This window comes from Vigna angularis, chromosome 3 (assembly GCF_016808095.1).
Source record: "Vigna angularis cultivar LongXiaoDou No.4 chromosome 3, ASM1680809v1, whole genome shotgun sequence".
Taxonomy (NCBI): domain Eukaryota; kingdom Viridiplantae; phylum Streptophyta; class Magnoliopsida; order Fabales; family Fabaceae; genus Vigna; species Vigna angularis.
Genome location: NC_068972.1, coordinates 22,377,300 through 22,392,048, shown reverse-complemented (window position 1 = coordinate 22,392,048; position 14,749 = coordinate 22,377,300). Strand labels below are relative to the sequence as shown.

The window sequence follows — 14,749 nt, the reverse complement described above, 5'->3', positions numbered from 1 at the left end:
CATGTGAGTTTAACAACACCTAAAGTCTTCTTCATCAGTAATTTCACTACCCCTCCCATCAACAACGCCAATCTTTGGCTTTTTAGGCTAGGACACCTTTCCGGGAAACGTCTCAATGTTTTACACATGAATTTTCCTTTTATTTCTAAACATGTTGATGACAATTGTGACATTTGCCATTTAGCTAAACAAAAACGTTTGTCATATTCCCCAAGTATTAGTAAATCTTCCAATTTATTTGATTTAGTTCATATGGATATTTGGGGACCTTTTTCTAAACCATCTTTTCATGGTCATAAATATTTCCTAACTATTGTTGAGGATTTTAGTCGTTTTACATGGGTTGTCTTATTGAAATCAAAAGGGGAAGTCCAAAAGTATGTTCGGAATTTTATTGCCTTAATTGAAAATCAATTTCATACCACCATTAAGTGTATCCGTTCGGACAATGGACCTGAATTTTTTCAAAGAGATTATTTTTCATCAAAGGGCATTTTATATCAAACAAGTTGTGTTTATACCCCCAACAAAATGGACGTGTCGAACGAAAACATTAACACATTCTTAATGTGGCTAGGGTCCTCATGTTTCAATCAAACCTTCCCACACCTTTTTGGTCTTATGCTATTAAACATGTAGTTTTCCTAATAAACCGTGTTCCTTCGCCTGTTATTCAAAATAAAACTCCCTTTGAATTATTGTACAAAGAACCTCCTGATTTTTCTATGATTAAAATTTTTGGTTGTCTTTGCTATGCATCAACAAATCCTTCTCGCCAAAAATTTGACGCCCGCTCTAGACGTAGGATTTTTTTAGGCTTCCAAACAGGAACCAAAGGCTATGTCATTTTTGACATCAACAACAAGAAATTTTTGTATCACGTAATGTTACATTTAATGAGACGTTTTTTCCTTTTTCACTACCCTGTCCAGCTTCACAATCTACTACCAATGCAATCCCAGACCATGACACCAGCCCAATTCATATTCAAACCCTTCCAGAACTTGAAATAAACTATTCCAACCACCCTTCCTTTGAATTACCCACTCACCATGAGCCTATACACTCCCCAGATCTCACTCTTTGTCCTAACTTACCTTATTCATCACAAAGCAGTGACCCTCCTTCACGGCGCCATCAACCCTCTCCTTCATCACCACCACCAAATTCCCCTCCACCTCCGCGACATTCAACCCGGATCACCACTCGCCCAAGCTATCTTGATGATTATTATTGCAACATTTCTTCCAGTGATTTGGCCATTGTTACAAAGGATTCTAACCAATCCCCTTCAAAGATCTTGTATCCTCTCCAGTTCGTCGTCACTCATTCTCACTTATCTTCTCCTTATTCTCACTTTCTGATGTGTCTCAATCGAGAGGAAGAACCAAAGACGTATCAAGAGGTTGTTACCCAACATTGTTGGTAAGAGGCCATGCAAGCCGGAATTTTGGCCTTGAAGCAGAACAAAACTTGGAACATTGTTCCGACACCTCCCTCTATCAAACCCATTGGATGCAAATGGGTTTTCAAAATTAAGCGAAGGCCTGATGGATCTGTGGAATGCTATAAAGCTCGCCTTGTTGCGAAAGGGTACTCACAAATTGAAGGGGTCGATTATCTGGAAACTTTTTCCCCTGTCGTAAAAATGGCTACTGTGAGGGTCCTTCTAGCTTTGGCATCAATCCACAATTGGGACTTGCAACAACTCGACGTCAGCAATGCTTTTCTCCATGGGGACCTTTTAGAAGCGTGTATATGGTAATTCCTCTTGGACTGTCTGGTCATCCTACTAATCATTGTTGCAAGCTTAAAAAGTCTCTCTATGGCTTGAAACAAGCAAGTCACAAATGGTATGAAAAATTATCTCTTCTATTGCTATCTTTTGGTATGTTCAAGCACATGCTGATCATAGTTTATTTGTCAAAGTTACTGGTTCTGCTTTCACTGCTTTCATTGTTTACGTTGATGATATCGTGCTTACGAGAAATTGTGCTTCTGAAATTACTAAAATTAAGACCATCCTTCACTCTCATTTTCATATAAAGGATCTTGGTCAATTGAAATACTTTTTGGGAATAGAGGTGGCTCATTCTAGCAAAGGAATTTCTATATGTCAACGCAAATATTGTTTGGATTTGATTAAAGATTTTGGCCTCATGGGTTGCAAACCCTCTTCCACTCCAATGGATGATTCTTTGCGTCTTCATCAAGACTCTAGTGGTCTTTTAGTTGATCCTTTGTCATACAGACGATTGGTAGGACGTCTCATCTATTTAACCAGCACAAGACCTGATATAGTCTTTGCCACCCAACAACCCAGTCAATTAATGGTGGCACCAAATCAAACTCATTTCCAAGCTGCCTTGAGAGTGGTTCGATACCTAAAAGGATGCCCTGGAAAAGGTTTATTTTTTAGTCGCAAGTCCTCAACACAACTTCATGGATTTAGTGATGCTGATTGGGCTACGTGTGTTGATACACGATGTTCCATCATTGGTTATTGTTTTTTCATTGGCAACTCTTTAGTGTCTTGGAAAGCCAAGAAGCAATCTACAATTTCTCGATCTTCTGCAGAAGCAGAGTATAGGGCACTTGCCTTTGCCACTTGTGAGCTTCAATGGCTTTCTTTCCTCCTTGGTGATTTGAGAATTCCTATTACTAAGCGTTTTGTCCTCTACTGTGACAGCCAAAGTGCATTATATATTGCAGCCAATCCGGTCTTTCACGAAAGGACGAAGCATTTAGAGATTGATTGTCACATCGTCCATGAAAAATTACTTGCTGGTCTCATGCACCTCTTACCAGTTTCATCATCCCATCAATTAGCAGATATTTTCACTAAAGCACTCCCTCCATGATTATTTCACTCTAATTTATCCATGTTGGAGCTTCTTGATATCTTCAAACCTCCAGCTTGTGAGGGATAAAAGAAGAAGAAAGAAAGGTTCCACAACAGCTCAATCAAACTAGCAAACCCAATCCAATTGAATAGAAATATATAAGTTCATTTTGTATAGTTTTTTTGTCTTATTTTCTGATACAACTTTATATTCTGCTAGGTGGTACAGGCGTTACACACACCTCACCCTCGGTTGTACCCTCTGCTGTATTTTTCTATTATTCTTTTTTGTCCTTTTATAGGCAATAGGTTGTATATAAATATAAACTGCATTGCTTTCATCAATACAGCAGAAATTACTATCTTAATCCTTTTGTCTTCAGCCTTTGTCTGTCATTTATTTTGTTCTCTTATACAAACTATTCACGATTCAATATATAGACTATCTAATACAAAATTGAGGTTACTCCCTCCACCACCACATCATGCTCCCTGCACCTCGTCGTTCCCATTTTACCCTACAAATCTCTAAATCAACGGATATGAATCTCCGTTTGACTTTGAATGATTATTTCCAAAGATACTGATTATTTCCAGTTCAGAAAAAAAAAAACTAACCATTCAGTTCCTATCCCTCTGTCGCTTACACTTGCGATATCAATCAGGGCAAGAGCAAACAAACTGAACACCACTCACCAATTCAAGTCTTACGCCTCAACATTCAGATAAGCACAATCCCAACCAACAATTCATCAGCCAAAAACAAAATTAAAGGTAGAGAACCAGAAGTTTAGTTTTTACAATTCAAAATAGCATCAACTCAACGCGCGATGCTCTCCCACGAGACTGCCACTCTACGCTTGTTCCCATGCGCCCAAGCGTCGCTATTCCTTTTCCAATTCCGAACCTCCAACGTCTCCTCCCCTTTTCCACGTGGCGCGAAGAACGGAGCTCTCGAGGCAGCAACCGCGATCCGCGACAATCCGATCAAAGAAACCGATTCCAATTTAGATTTTGTATCCCTCCCCTTGGCCTTGGAAGAGAATGCAGACAGGAAAACTTCTAATGGAAGTTCCAATGCGCGGCAACATCGAATTGAGCACGAACACGCCACGAATGTTGTCACTGTTAGTGACAGCAGGATTGAGGGCTAGGAGCTTGGACGAGCAGGCCGCAGTGTCGGTGCCGGCGTGACGTTGGCGGTGGTGGACGCCTTATAGACAGCGAGCGAGTGCGAAAGTGGGATTAGATTAGAGTTTCTGTGGTGTGGAGGTGTAGGGGCTGCAACACAGTGAAAAATGAAGGGTTAAATATGTTTTTAGTCCCTAAACTATTGGTCGTTTCTGGTTTTAGTCCCTCTTTCAAAATAAGGTACAATTCGATCCTCATTCTTTTTGAAACTTTGGTTTTAGTCCTCGAAAATTAACGCCGTTAAAAATGTGCTGATGTGTCTAACGTCTCTGCCTAACCCGGTACACGTGTCAGCAAAAAAGCAATTTCACGTGGACACCCGGTACACATGTCAGCAAAAAAGCAATTACACGTGGACATAGACGTTAGACACATCAGCACATTTTTAACGGCGTTAGTTTTCAAGGACTAAAACCAAAGTTTCGAAAAGAATGAGGACCAAATTGTACCTTATTTTGAAAGAGGGACTAAAACCAGAAACGGCCAATAGTTTAGGAACTAAAAACATACTTAACCCAAAAATGAAAGAAACTGAGATTAGATTAAAATAGGTAAAAATAAAAATAAATATTTAAATAATAATCTAATAATCAAATAATGTGGGTTTGATTAGGAAATGAAACCAAATTTGATTAAGCCTTATCCCACTAATTGTGGTCTGCTAAATGGACAATCTTTGGCATGGTTAAGGGAGTAAATTTTAGAAATCTTATTTTCATCCTGAGATTTCCCTCTACAACTTCCTCTGAAGTATTTTGGTCCCCCTTTCTCGAAAGTCGTACATTCTATTGTTTGGTTGATCTTCTCGTGGTTTTCTTTGTACGTGTCCAAATCACTGCAATTGCTTTTCTCTCATATTTTCCTCAGTCGGTCTTACGCCTCATTTTATGTAATAATCACCTTAATTTATTATATTTAAATACATAAGAAAAAAATTTACATTGCCTTATCAAATATGATGGGATAATTTGATAAATGTGAAATTATTTTCATTATATTTCTGAATTCTATGCTTTAATATGATTTACGGTTCATGGTTCCAAAATTGGCCCTAGTGATTCTCAATTTGAATTATGATTTAATAATCTTGCTGCAGAGATTAAAGTATTGACCGAGCTTGTTATTTATTACGTAAAAATCATTGAACACAAAGAGCTATAAAGATCACACATCTCTTTCCTCACAAAACCATGCATGTGTTTCATAATTGTTGCTTTGTTTAAGTAAGTTCCCAGTCTTGATGCAGTCGTTAGATACCTTCTTGCTCTGTTGTAGCTTGTGTACACCACTCTGCAATTATGGCCATGATAGAGGAAAGTCTCAAAATGGGCTTCAAGAAATAAAGTTGTTGCCTTGTGGGATCTGATACCAATTGTACACGGAGATATCTATACAGGTTGAACACACCTTGATCTCCATACTTATAACACGTGACACTACTATTATAACGTGACACAATACTAATTGACACAAGCATTTTTTAAAATTTTAAACAAATTAAAATACCATAAATTGACACGTTGACACGTGACATATACTATTCATTATCCATTAATTATTTAAATGATATTAGTAAAAATGACGGAATTGAAAATAAAAATTAAGACCATAAATAAAAAAATATAATAAAACTAAATTGACAAAACCAAATGAAAATAGGAACAAAATTAGTATTTTAATCTTATTTTTTTAACGACAATAATAATTACTAAAATTTATTTTATTGTTTGATGTATGAATTTTGTTTGAAATTACTTACAAAAAGTTTAGTAAAACACAGCAAATTTGATTTAAATTTGCAGCTATAATGTTAGCACAAGCAAATTAAATAATATTTTAAAAGTAATCATTCAACAAAAAATTATATCAAAATTGAGATTTTTTTATTATATTCTATACATCTAGCACAAACTCATGTCTATTATGTATAATTTACTTTTTAACATCTATATTTAACAATAACAATTTACCTTTTAACATGAATGACTCCCCGCCTACCTCCTATACAATATTACTTTTCGCGTTTTTTTGTTGTTAGTGTTTTTGCTCTTTGTTTTAAATTTACATCTTTTCTTATGTGACTAACATTGAGTGTAGTACTTGTTTATGTGTTTTGTCGTATGCTACCCACCTTGCTTCATTCAACCTTTCTTTATTATTCATTTTTCGAAATATCATTTTCTTTTGAAATCTTTCTGTTTTGTTTCTTCACTTTTGACATGTTTTTGTTATTTTTGCAAACTGTGATAATAATCTATAATAAGCTTGAGTGACAGAGTCTAAATTAAAAAAGACTATCTCATTGTCAGAATGTTTTGATGAGCTTTCAATATTATTCATTTCTTCTTCAGTGTTCTTTGAATGATCTGATGAGATTTCAGTACTATTCATTTCTTCTTCGGTGTTGTTTTTGACAAGTGTCCATCATTATTTGCTGAGACAAATATTAGCTCCTTTTTTCTTCAAACTTAGAGATGTCTTGATCTTCCCAGGTGTTGACAAATGTGTCCTATATGTTTTTAGCCTTCTTTTGGTCATTGAATCTTTGTGTACTCTTCTGCGGGCATAACACACATTACTGAAATAGAGCTTTGGAATTTAGAAAATACATTTGATTTTGCTCGGTTGTCCATTGAATTCTCACAATAGGTTCTCCTTCTTTATCAAGAGGTATATAGTTACCACTCTCGACTACGTCCCACATGTCAATGTGACAGGGTTCAAAGAATGCAATCATTATTTGTTTCCAACAGTCAAACTTTTCCCCGAGGCACGGTTAATAGCCTAGTCGTCATGTTCCATGCCTCGGGATCGTTTCCTCAAGCCTTCTAATACTAACTGAAATTATAGGAAAACACTACAATAGGGGGTTGAATAGTGTTATGGAAAAACATTTTCGGAGATGGACGTTTAACACCCTTGGTGATGGTTAGACGATCCAAATAGGTTGTTAGATGCTTGATTTATAAGGCACAATTTAAACCACAACGTTTAGAGATATAGTGTTTTTCAAGCATTTAGCAAAACTACTACAACATTTAAGAAAGACAATTCTTAAGGAAAATAACATCTGATGACAAGAGCATTTATCAATGGTTAACTTTGTAAGCAACTGTAGTGTTTGTAGATAAAGTGTTTTGTAAAGCAAAAACGATAAGCACACAATTATTTTATACCGATTCAGTCAACTGAGTTATGTCAAGTTCTCTTCTAACATCTCTTAAAGGGTTCCATTATAATCTCAACAAGATTAAAAGAAAGTATTAGCACCACTGATTACACTAGTCAATCTTGGAAACATTTGTTATGTTGACTAGAAGTGAGTATTAGACACCTTTTCTGGCAACCCTAGTCAATCCTGGTAACACCTTTTATGCTGACTAGTTTAAGTATTTTAAACAACTCTTGGTTACCCTAGTCAATCCTGGTAACACCTGTTATGTTGACTAGCTCAAGTATTCTAAATCACTCTTGGTTCCCCTAGTCAATCTTAACAACACATGTTATGCTGACTAGTCTGAGTTTACCCACTCCTATTTTCCCTTAGACAATTGTCTAATAGGCTTATAACTCAACTTAGCTAACCACCAAGTGTTTGAATTCTCTAAAAAATGCACAAGTCTTAGATGATATCTCTCACAGAGAGGATGTGTTTATAGTAAAACTCAATCTAATAGACCTTGTAGGATTTTTTTCTCTTCTTACAAATTTAAGCTTCTGACTATAAAGCTTGGGAGTGTATTCTTAGAGTTTTTTTGGTGCACGAGTGTGACTTCGCTTTTTGGATGATATTTTTGTTATTCGTGTGCTTATCCTTCTTGATCTTCTTTCCAAGGGATCTTCTATTTATAGGCTTCATGGGAAAAGATTTGTTAGATAATGCTTATCTGCAATCTTTAGATCTTCATAGCCTTTTTATAGGTAGCAGCCATAAGTTGAAGTCAACGTGTGAAAGCAGACATGCTTTTTGCAGTACTTTAACAAAAATAGGTTGTACGAAATCTTCAACATGACTTTTGATGGAGAGAACATTCCACGAATGTCTTCTTTGTTTCTAACGTCCACTTCTGACTTGTTCATGATGGAGCAGGTGGATACATGCAATAAGCATGTGCATAAAGTAGAGTAGAAATGTATGCTAATAGATATGTCCTTTTTCTTTTTACTTTTGTTGTTTGAAATATTGTGCATTTAATGCTTTGTATTGCGTGTTCAAAACAACTTGGTGCTTGTCAAGTTTTCTATACATGTAGATTGTTTAAGCACTTTTGAAAAAATACCAAGTATTGATTCATAAAGATTTCATTGTTGAATAAAAACATTGTTTAGCATAAGGTATCGTTTAACCTTTTAAAGGATTTTACTAACAACTCATTGTTTAGGGATCTTTGTTTAGTACATGAACGTGTTTAAGAAAGTGTTTTTCAACACATTATTTTCGAAACATTGTTTATAACTATCAAAAACATCATGTAGTTCATTATTACATTGTTTAGTAAGGTATAATAATAGTGCATTTAGCAAAAATATCATGTAGCATAGTTATGCAATTACTAAAATATTGTTTAATATAGTGACCCTTTCACAATAAATCATCATTTAGTAATAACACGTCTACTGTTAATCGGGATCATTTTGTCCTAACACATTTACTAGAACTTGTTTATTCAGATGCCATAAGGCTTGTTTCATAAGATGTCTTTCATTCAACAATATTATTTTTCCCAAGTATAATACTTTGTCAAATACTGATGGCAACTCCTTTAGGGACTTCTCATCCAAAGAAGTATCAACTTAGACTAAGACTAAGAAAGGGGAGTGAATAGAGACTTTCAACAAAATCTCTTTCCTTATCTAAGTCTTAGATTAATTTACTTTGCTAAATAACATTTGTATTATTTTGTATGCCTTAAATAAAGGTTGAAGACCATGGAGAATCAACCAAAGAAGCTTGGTGAGCCAAAGGAAGCAAAGGAGCCAAAGGAAGCAAAGGAGTCAAAGAAGAGAAGATTTAAGGTGCTTTCTCGATTGGAGCAGTTGCCTTCCGGAATAGGAATCAAAGGCAAATTGCCTTTCGGATCCTGTCATGCGCTCAGCCACCTGCTGCTCATGCTCAACCAATTTGCACCAGATTTCAACTTTTAAAATACGCACATTTTTAATGTTTTTGGCATGGAACTTGCAGCCCAAGCTTAGTAGCATCTTAGATACTCTTCTTTAGTGATCTTAGAAGCTTGCAAAGTCAGATTTAGAGCTCTCTCTTCACCTATAAAAGAGAGGTGCATCTCCATGTAAAATCCAACTTTGAAGAGATAATGAAATGCTGCTGAGATTGCTCCAGTCATACCCTCAGAGTTCAAACCTTCTAGTGCCAATTTCACACTCCTTTCTCTAGCTTCCTTCCCCTTTGAAAAGCCTTCTGAGCTTGAGAAACCTCACACGCTTACCAAACCTCCACTGAACCATTTCACAAACACTTGGCGTGCACTAGAAACATCCATTATGAGTTCGGAAAAGCTCTATCTTAAAGAGTGGAGCTACTTCCATCAAATACTCGTGTCGTTTATCGTTATTTGTTAAACTTCAAAACATGAAGGTGTTAGGAGTTCTTGTCTTATGGACGATCTTATGTTAACATACTCTCGTGCACTCAGAGAATCATCTCCTCTCCACCAAACACTAAAGTCAACTCACTTAAACACTCAAACCCTAATCCCTTGGTGAATGAGTCTAGGTTTTCTCACTAAGAACAAATTAACAAGTTAACCCATATTAAGATCTAGGGTTTAAGACCAATAATAGCTCAAGTTTCATTCATAGATACAAGTTCCATTAGATTTCTTGTTTCAAGTCTAGATTTCATTAAATTCTTCCCAAAACCTAATGAATCACAAATCAAGCTATCCACATCCGATTTCAAGCAAACATTAAGTAAAGAAAAAAAAATTCGCATTTAATAGAAGAGGAATATATAATCAAAATATTTAGTTAAATATATAGAACCGCTCTTGACAAAGATTAAAGTCAATTATAATATTATAATTGTTGTTGTCCCATGTGTTAAAAATTTAAATTAAACTATTGAAAATTGATAAAAAAAAAATTAATTTCTATATTATTTTTTAACTTTAATATTTTTTATTTCAAAGACAGAATGTTTTATTCTTATTTATTAGTATTATTGCTAGTATTATTACTACTGGTACTTCTTTACTATTATTAGTATTATTACTAATATTATTAGTATTATCTACTATACTATTATTATTTTTATTATAATGACAATGTTACTATTATTTTTTTTATTATTATTAATTGAATTAAGATGAAATGAAGGTAAAATGACCGAAGTTTTCAATAAATGTGTTGGTCAAGAAGTAAAAAAAATGTATCGGTCATATACAGAGAAAATTCTTTATATATTTGTATCCGTGTTCTAAGAGTTGTTGCACAAGTACTGCAATAGACAACAATGTTGAATATTTTAGACGCCTATATGATGAATCTCTTTGATGAGGAGAGTCAGAATTTAAAAGCTTTGTAATATCAAATCTTAAATGCATTTAAGAGTTGTGATTATATACCTTATTATTGTAAATACAAATATCCACGGGAAGAAATTATTTGCTGCAAATTACCATGACTATTGAGTACTGTTATAAACTCTTAAGAAATATTTAAACAGGGTGCTGACACGTGCTATAATCTTTAAAGTTCCACTGAATGCATCAGTTAATGGACAACAATGCTCACAGTAATTGCCATTTAGGAACCAATTTGAGGAGTGTTGTAAAATTTAACTTAATAGATATCTATGTGGAAATGAAAACACTTACCCCCAATCATTAAACATAGTAGAACTTTTCATACAATAATCATACTGTGCTAAATTGAGTTGGCAGAAATTTTCAAAGTTTGGAAGAAGTCATAGATGTAACTGTAGTCTGTAACAAACAAAGATAATAATCATACTACTGCCACTGTCTAGTAGAAATTATCCATAGTGAATACTAAAATAAATACAAGAAAGCTTGTATCAGACTAGAGCACTCTCGCCAAACGTTTGCATAGCCTCACTCAAATCATCAACCAAAGCCATAGGCAGCAGGAAAAGACCCTTGCTCTCTAGTAGCTGACCAGCTCCTGCAGAATGTTCTTCAAGTAGTTTCCCCATTATCTCCTCAAGGGGTTCATTCAGCATCTGTTGGTTGATATAATGACCGTAACCCTGCAATATTCAACACATTAGCCTGTGCACTCAATCATTTGACACTGATATGAGCAACTATTTTATTCCATCACTATTTGGGCAAACACATGAATTCACAATGATTCTGTGTATTTACTGATATGAACTATAAAATGTATACCTCATGAAAAACTAGTGGTATACCAGTTGATTCTTCTTGCAATCTACTTCCACTTTGTTCCTGCAAGGAACAATCTCCTTAGTTATAGCAGATCATCTATCTAATCCCAAGTTATTGGAGAACGTCTATTATGCATGTCCCTTAGGACATTAAGTGTAATACGACATTAATAATCAGAATATTAGGAGTCAAAATGATTACAATATTAGGAGTTAAAAGGTACCTTTATTTGAAGCTGTAAATATTTGACATAGTCAATAATATCGTCCAGTATGTACGCTTGACTTCCCTACACATTAAAATTCAGTTCACTAAGTAAATGTAAGATTCAGTCTATATGAATGCATCTATGTAAGTATAACTCCAAACTGTATAGAAAGTAAAAATTTCTGACAATGTTTCATAAATGACACTGTCTCCACATATTCATAGTTTAAACACTGAGAAGTTGATTACTATTCCTGGTGATTCGATTTGAGTAGGTGATGATCACAGTATCACAGTATTAATGATAAACTGACAATATAGTAAAGAAACCTACTTTTGATTGACCGATGTTTATTCATAAACAACAGATTACCTCTGCTGGATTTGGAAGCAATTCATGTAAGGCTTTGAGGTTATCAGCGATACGTTGCCTGCGTTGCTAAATTGAAAAGCAAATGTGAGGAACCCCAATTGTATTACAGAAATTGAATGAGATAAATTGCCATTAGTGTGGCATGTTTTCCTTACACGGTCAGTGACACGTGCTTTCTCTTTTGAGGAGCTGGATCCTGATTTGGGAAGTGAAGCAGGTGCACCAACCATTACCATTGGATCATGTAAAGCATTATGCTTATCTCCAAGAGAATCTGCTGTCCATAAAGGATGACTCTGTCACATAATTAGAGTAATAAATCATTTCATTAATCTCAGAATCTTCAAAATATTTAACAAATGCGTAGGCACAATTCATGTGGTACATGCATTATGCTTGAAAGACATAAACAGACCTCAGCATAAAGAAAATTTTGACTACTTTCAGTTTCAACTTTAATCACTTCCTCTCCTTCATCAGCCCTCCAAAACCCCACCTGCTGAAAACCCACATAAAAGAATCAGGGGAGACATAATAAAATCCACTATGCTATGATATTTGTTTTCACTAATTTACTTAAATTGATATTTACATATATTTGTTTTTTTCTGTTTAAAGGGCTTACCTTCTTAATTTCAAGGTCATTACTTGAAGAACCAATAGGCTTAAAGGCACAGACTTTCCCTGGATCATTGTAAAAGAAGTTTCTGTCTGATCCATTAACCACGTTGCCATCAGTGATGCTGCCAACAGGTAGATAACTACCCCCCATCATGTAATCAGTGGAAGTGTTAGGCAAGTAAGTTGAGGATTCTGAAAGATACTTAACATAGTTATGGGATGGTTTTGGAAAGCAAGTCCAGTGGCTCTCATTTCTTCCAGATGATGCTGCAATAAAAAATTTTGGGTTGGGAATGAGATGACCCTCAGCTGAGTGAGAGACATCATTGGTTGTTCCCCCAGTGTCACAGGATGTTAGTTGCACAGGGATCTCTTCATTACTTTGCTCTTCCATTACTAAAAAGTTAGACAAAAGAGGGGAAAGATAGAATCTTAACATCTGCAATTAAACATGTTACTAACTAAAAAAATGATAAAGGAAAGAACTTTCACACTACCAGCTGAAGAGGAACACAGTTAATGAAAAGGTAGCAAAGAACGTGTCGATATTGTAATGTTTTCGCAGCTAAAGCTATAATGGTTTCGAATATGTTAGGAAAAAATGAAGATATTTTAGCAACCACGGTAGGGATTTTAGTAAGAAAGGGAGCGTGCTCTGTTTCTGCTCTGCTTGTTGATGCTCTGTTATTGCCGGCTAGGTACGTACGCACGCAATGTGCATTGTGCACTGCTGCCAATAGTACTCTGATTCTTCTGGTGACGGTTTGTTACAATGAAATACCAAAAGTAACCCCTAAATATTTATTGAATTGAAAATACGGATTTCTACTATTTTTATGTACCCTTAGAAAAAATACACGTACTGAAGGTTCTCCTTTATTTTATTTTATTTCTTGAAAATAGTTGTCATGTAGATAATAATGCTTCATTATAAAAATATTATAAGAAATAAGGATAAAATATTTTATTTAAGTTTTAAATTTCCTTTGAACTTTAATATTTTTAATTGAGTCTTTATTGAATTGTTTTGTTATATTGATTACTCAATTTGTATGTACTTAATTTGAGTTTCTCCCATTTAATTTGTATGTTAAATGTGTTATTTGTTTCATTTTTTTACTTGTCTTGTCTTTATATAGTATAAAATATGAGACTTTTTTTAGTAAATATAAAATGATCATATAGTTGATATAAAATAATAAATATTTTTTATTGTTTTCACTTAATATGTAACGTAATGAGCTTGTTATACTCTTCAATAATTTTATTGTCATTTAAATTTTGTAAGTTATTATCATTAAAGGATGTTAATATGATTATATATTTAACTTTGAGTTTTAAATAAAATCATAAGTTATTAAAAATAAAAAAAGATAATAAGTTTCAAAAAATTGAAAATATAAATAAAGATATTAAAGTACATGTCTTTATAAAACTCTTGAATGGAAGAAAAGTTGTAAAAGTGACGTGGTACACAATAAATTCCATACAAAGTAGGATGAGAATGCATTATGATTTATATTAAAAAAATACTTACGTATACACAATGAAAGAATAGTCCTATTGAAAGTAGCCTTGCCTCGCCCAGAATAGGAGCCAAAATGGGCATAACAAGAAGCTATTACAATCAATGTTTAATACTTAGATTCTTAATATATAAAATAAAAAAAAATTGAAGATATATGAAAGAACAAGAGGCATATCAATTGATAATTGAAATATAACTATTTAAAAATACTTGTCACACCCTGAAATTCCAGAAATGACCATCAAGTCAACAAATAGATTCTTATCAAAATGAAATTTGAGCCTTTAAGAAATATTGCACGTAGAAGAAAAAAAGTATTACCAAGGACTCAACTTGATTAACTAGCTCTAGTTATATACATAAAAACTAATTTTAATATCAACTCGTCAAAGATAATGCAATTGTAAGTTTCAAATTGCATTGGTTACTCCATTATGTAAGGGTTTAAAAGGGAAGAAATTAAACATAAGTAAATTGGTAATTAAACATATCAAAAGCTTGTAGTAGAGTATGACTCCAATAAGCCAAGAGAGATATTAAATAAAGATATATAAATACAACGTTCTTGAACACTATTGATTTGGCTTAAAGCTAAGGAACAAGATTCAACCAATGAA

At 34.2% G+C, this 14,749-nt stretch overlaps 1 protein-coding gene across 2 annotated transcripts; it reads right to left on the bottom strand.

Annotated features, from left to right (window-relative positions):
- Window positions 1-10,913: 10,913 nt before the first annotated feature.
- LOC108325723 (transcription factor bHLH139) lies at window positions 10,914-13,352 on the bottom strand. Of its 2 annotated transcripts, none has more exons than XM_052875425.1 (8): window positions 13,102-13,352; window positions 12,609-13,000; window positions 12,399-12,482; window positions 12,139-12,279; window positions 11,984-12,049; window positions 11,627-11,692; window positions 11,404-11,463; window positions 10,914-11,261 (listed from the first exon to the last, which is right to left on the bottom strand). In XM_052875425.1, the coding sequence occupies exons 2-8, from the start codon at window positions 12,996-12,998 to the stop codon at window positions 11,070-11,072; spliced, it is 999 nt and encodes a 332-aa protein (XP_052731385.1). In that variant the 5' UTR covers window positions 12,999-13,000; window positions 13,102-13,352; the 3' UTR covers window positions 10,914-11,069. The 2 variants fall into 2 exon arrangements, with proteins under 2 accessions (XP_052731385.1, XP_052731386.1); XM_052875426.1 differs by having other exon boundaries at window positions 12,399-12,479.
- Window positions 13,353-14,749: the final 1,397 nt, after the last annotated feature.

Bases quoted from the DNA above. Each gene is read 5' to 3' on its own strand.
- LOC108325723 (XM_052875425.1), bottom strand. From the start codon at position 12,998: ATGGAAGAGCAAAGTAATGAAGAGATCCCTGTGCAACTAACATCCTGT. The intron at 12,483-12,608 runs GTAAGCCCTTTA...GTGGGTTTTCAG, and splicing joins ATGACCTTGAAATTAAGAAG to CAGGTGGGGTTTTGGAGGGC. The intron at 12,050-12,138 runs GTAAGGAAAACA...TTTTCAATTTAG, and splicing joins AAGCACGTGTCACTGACCGT to CAACGCAGGCAACGTATCGC.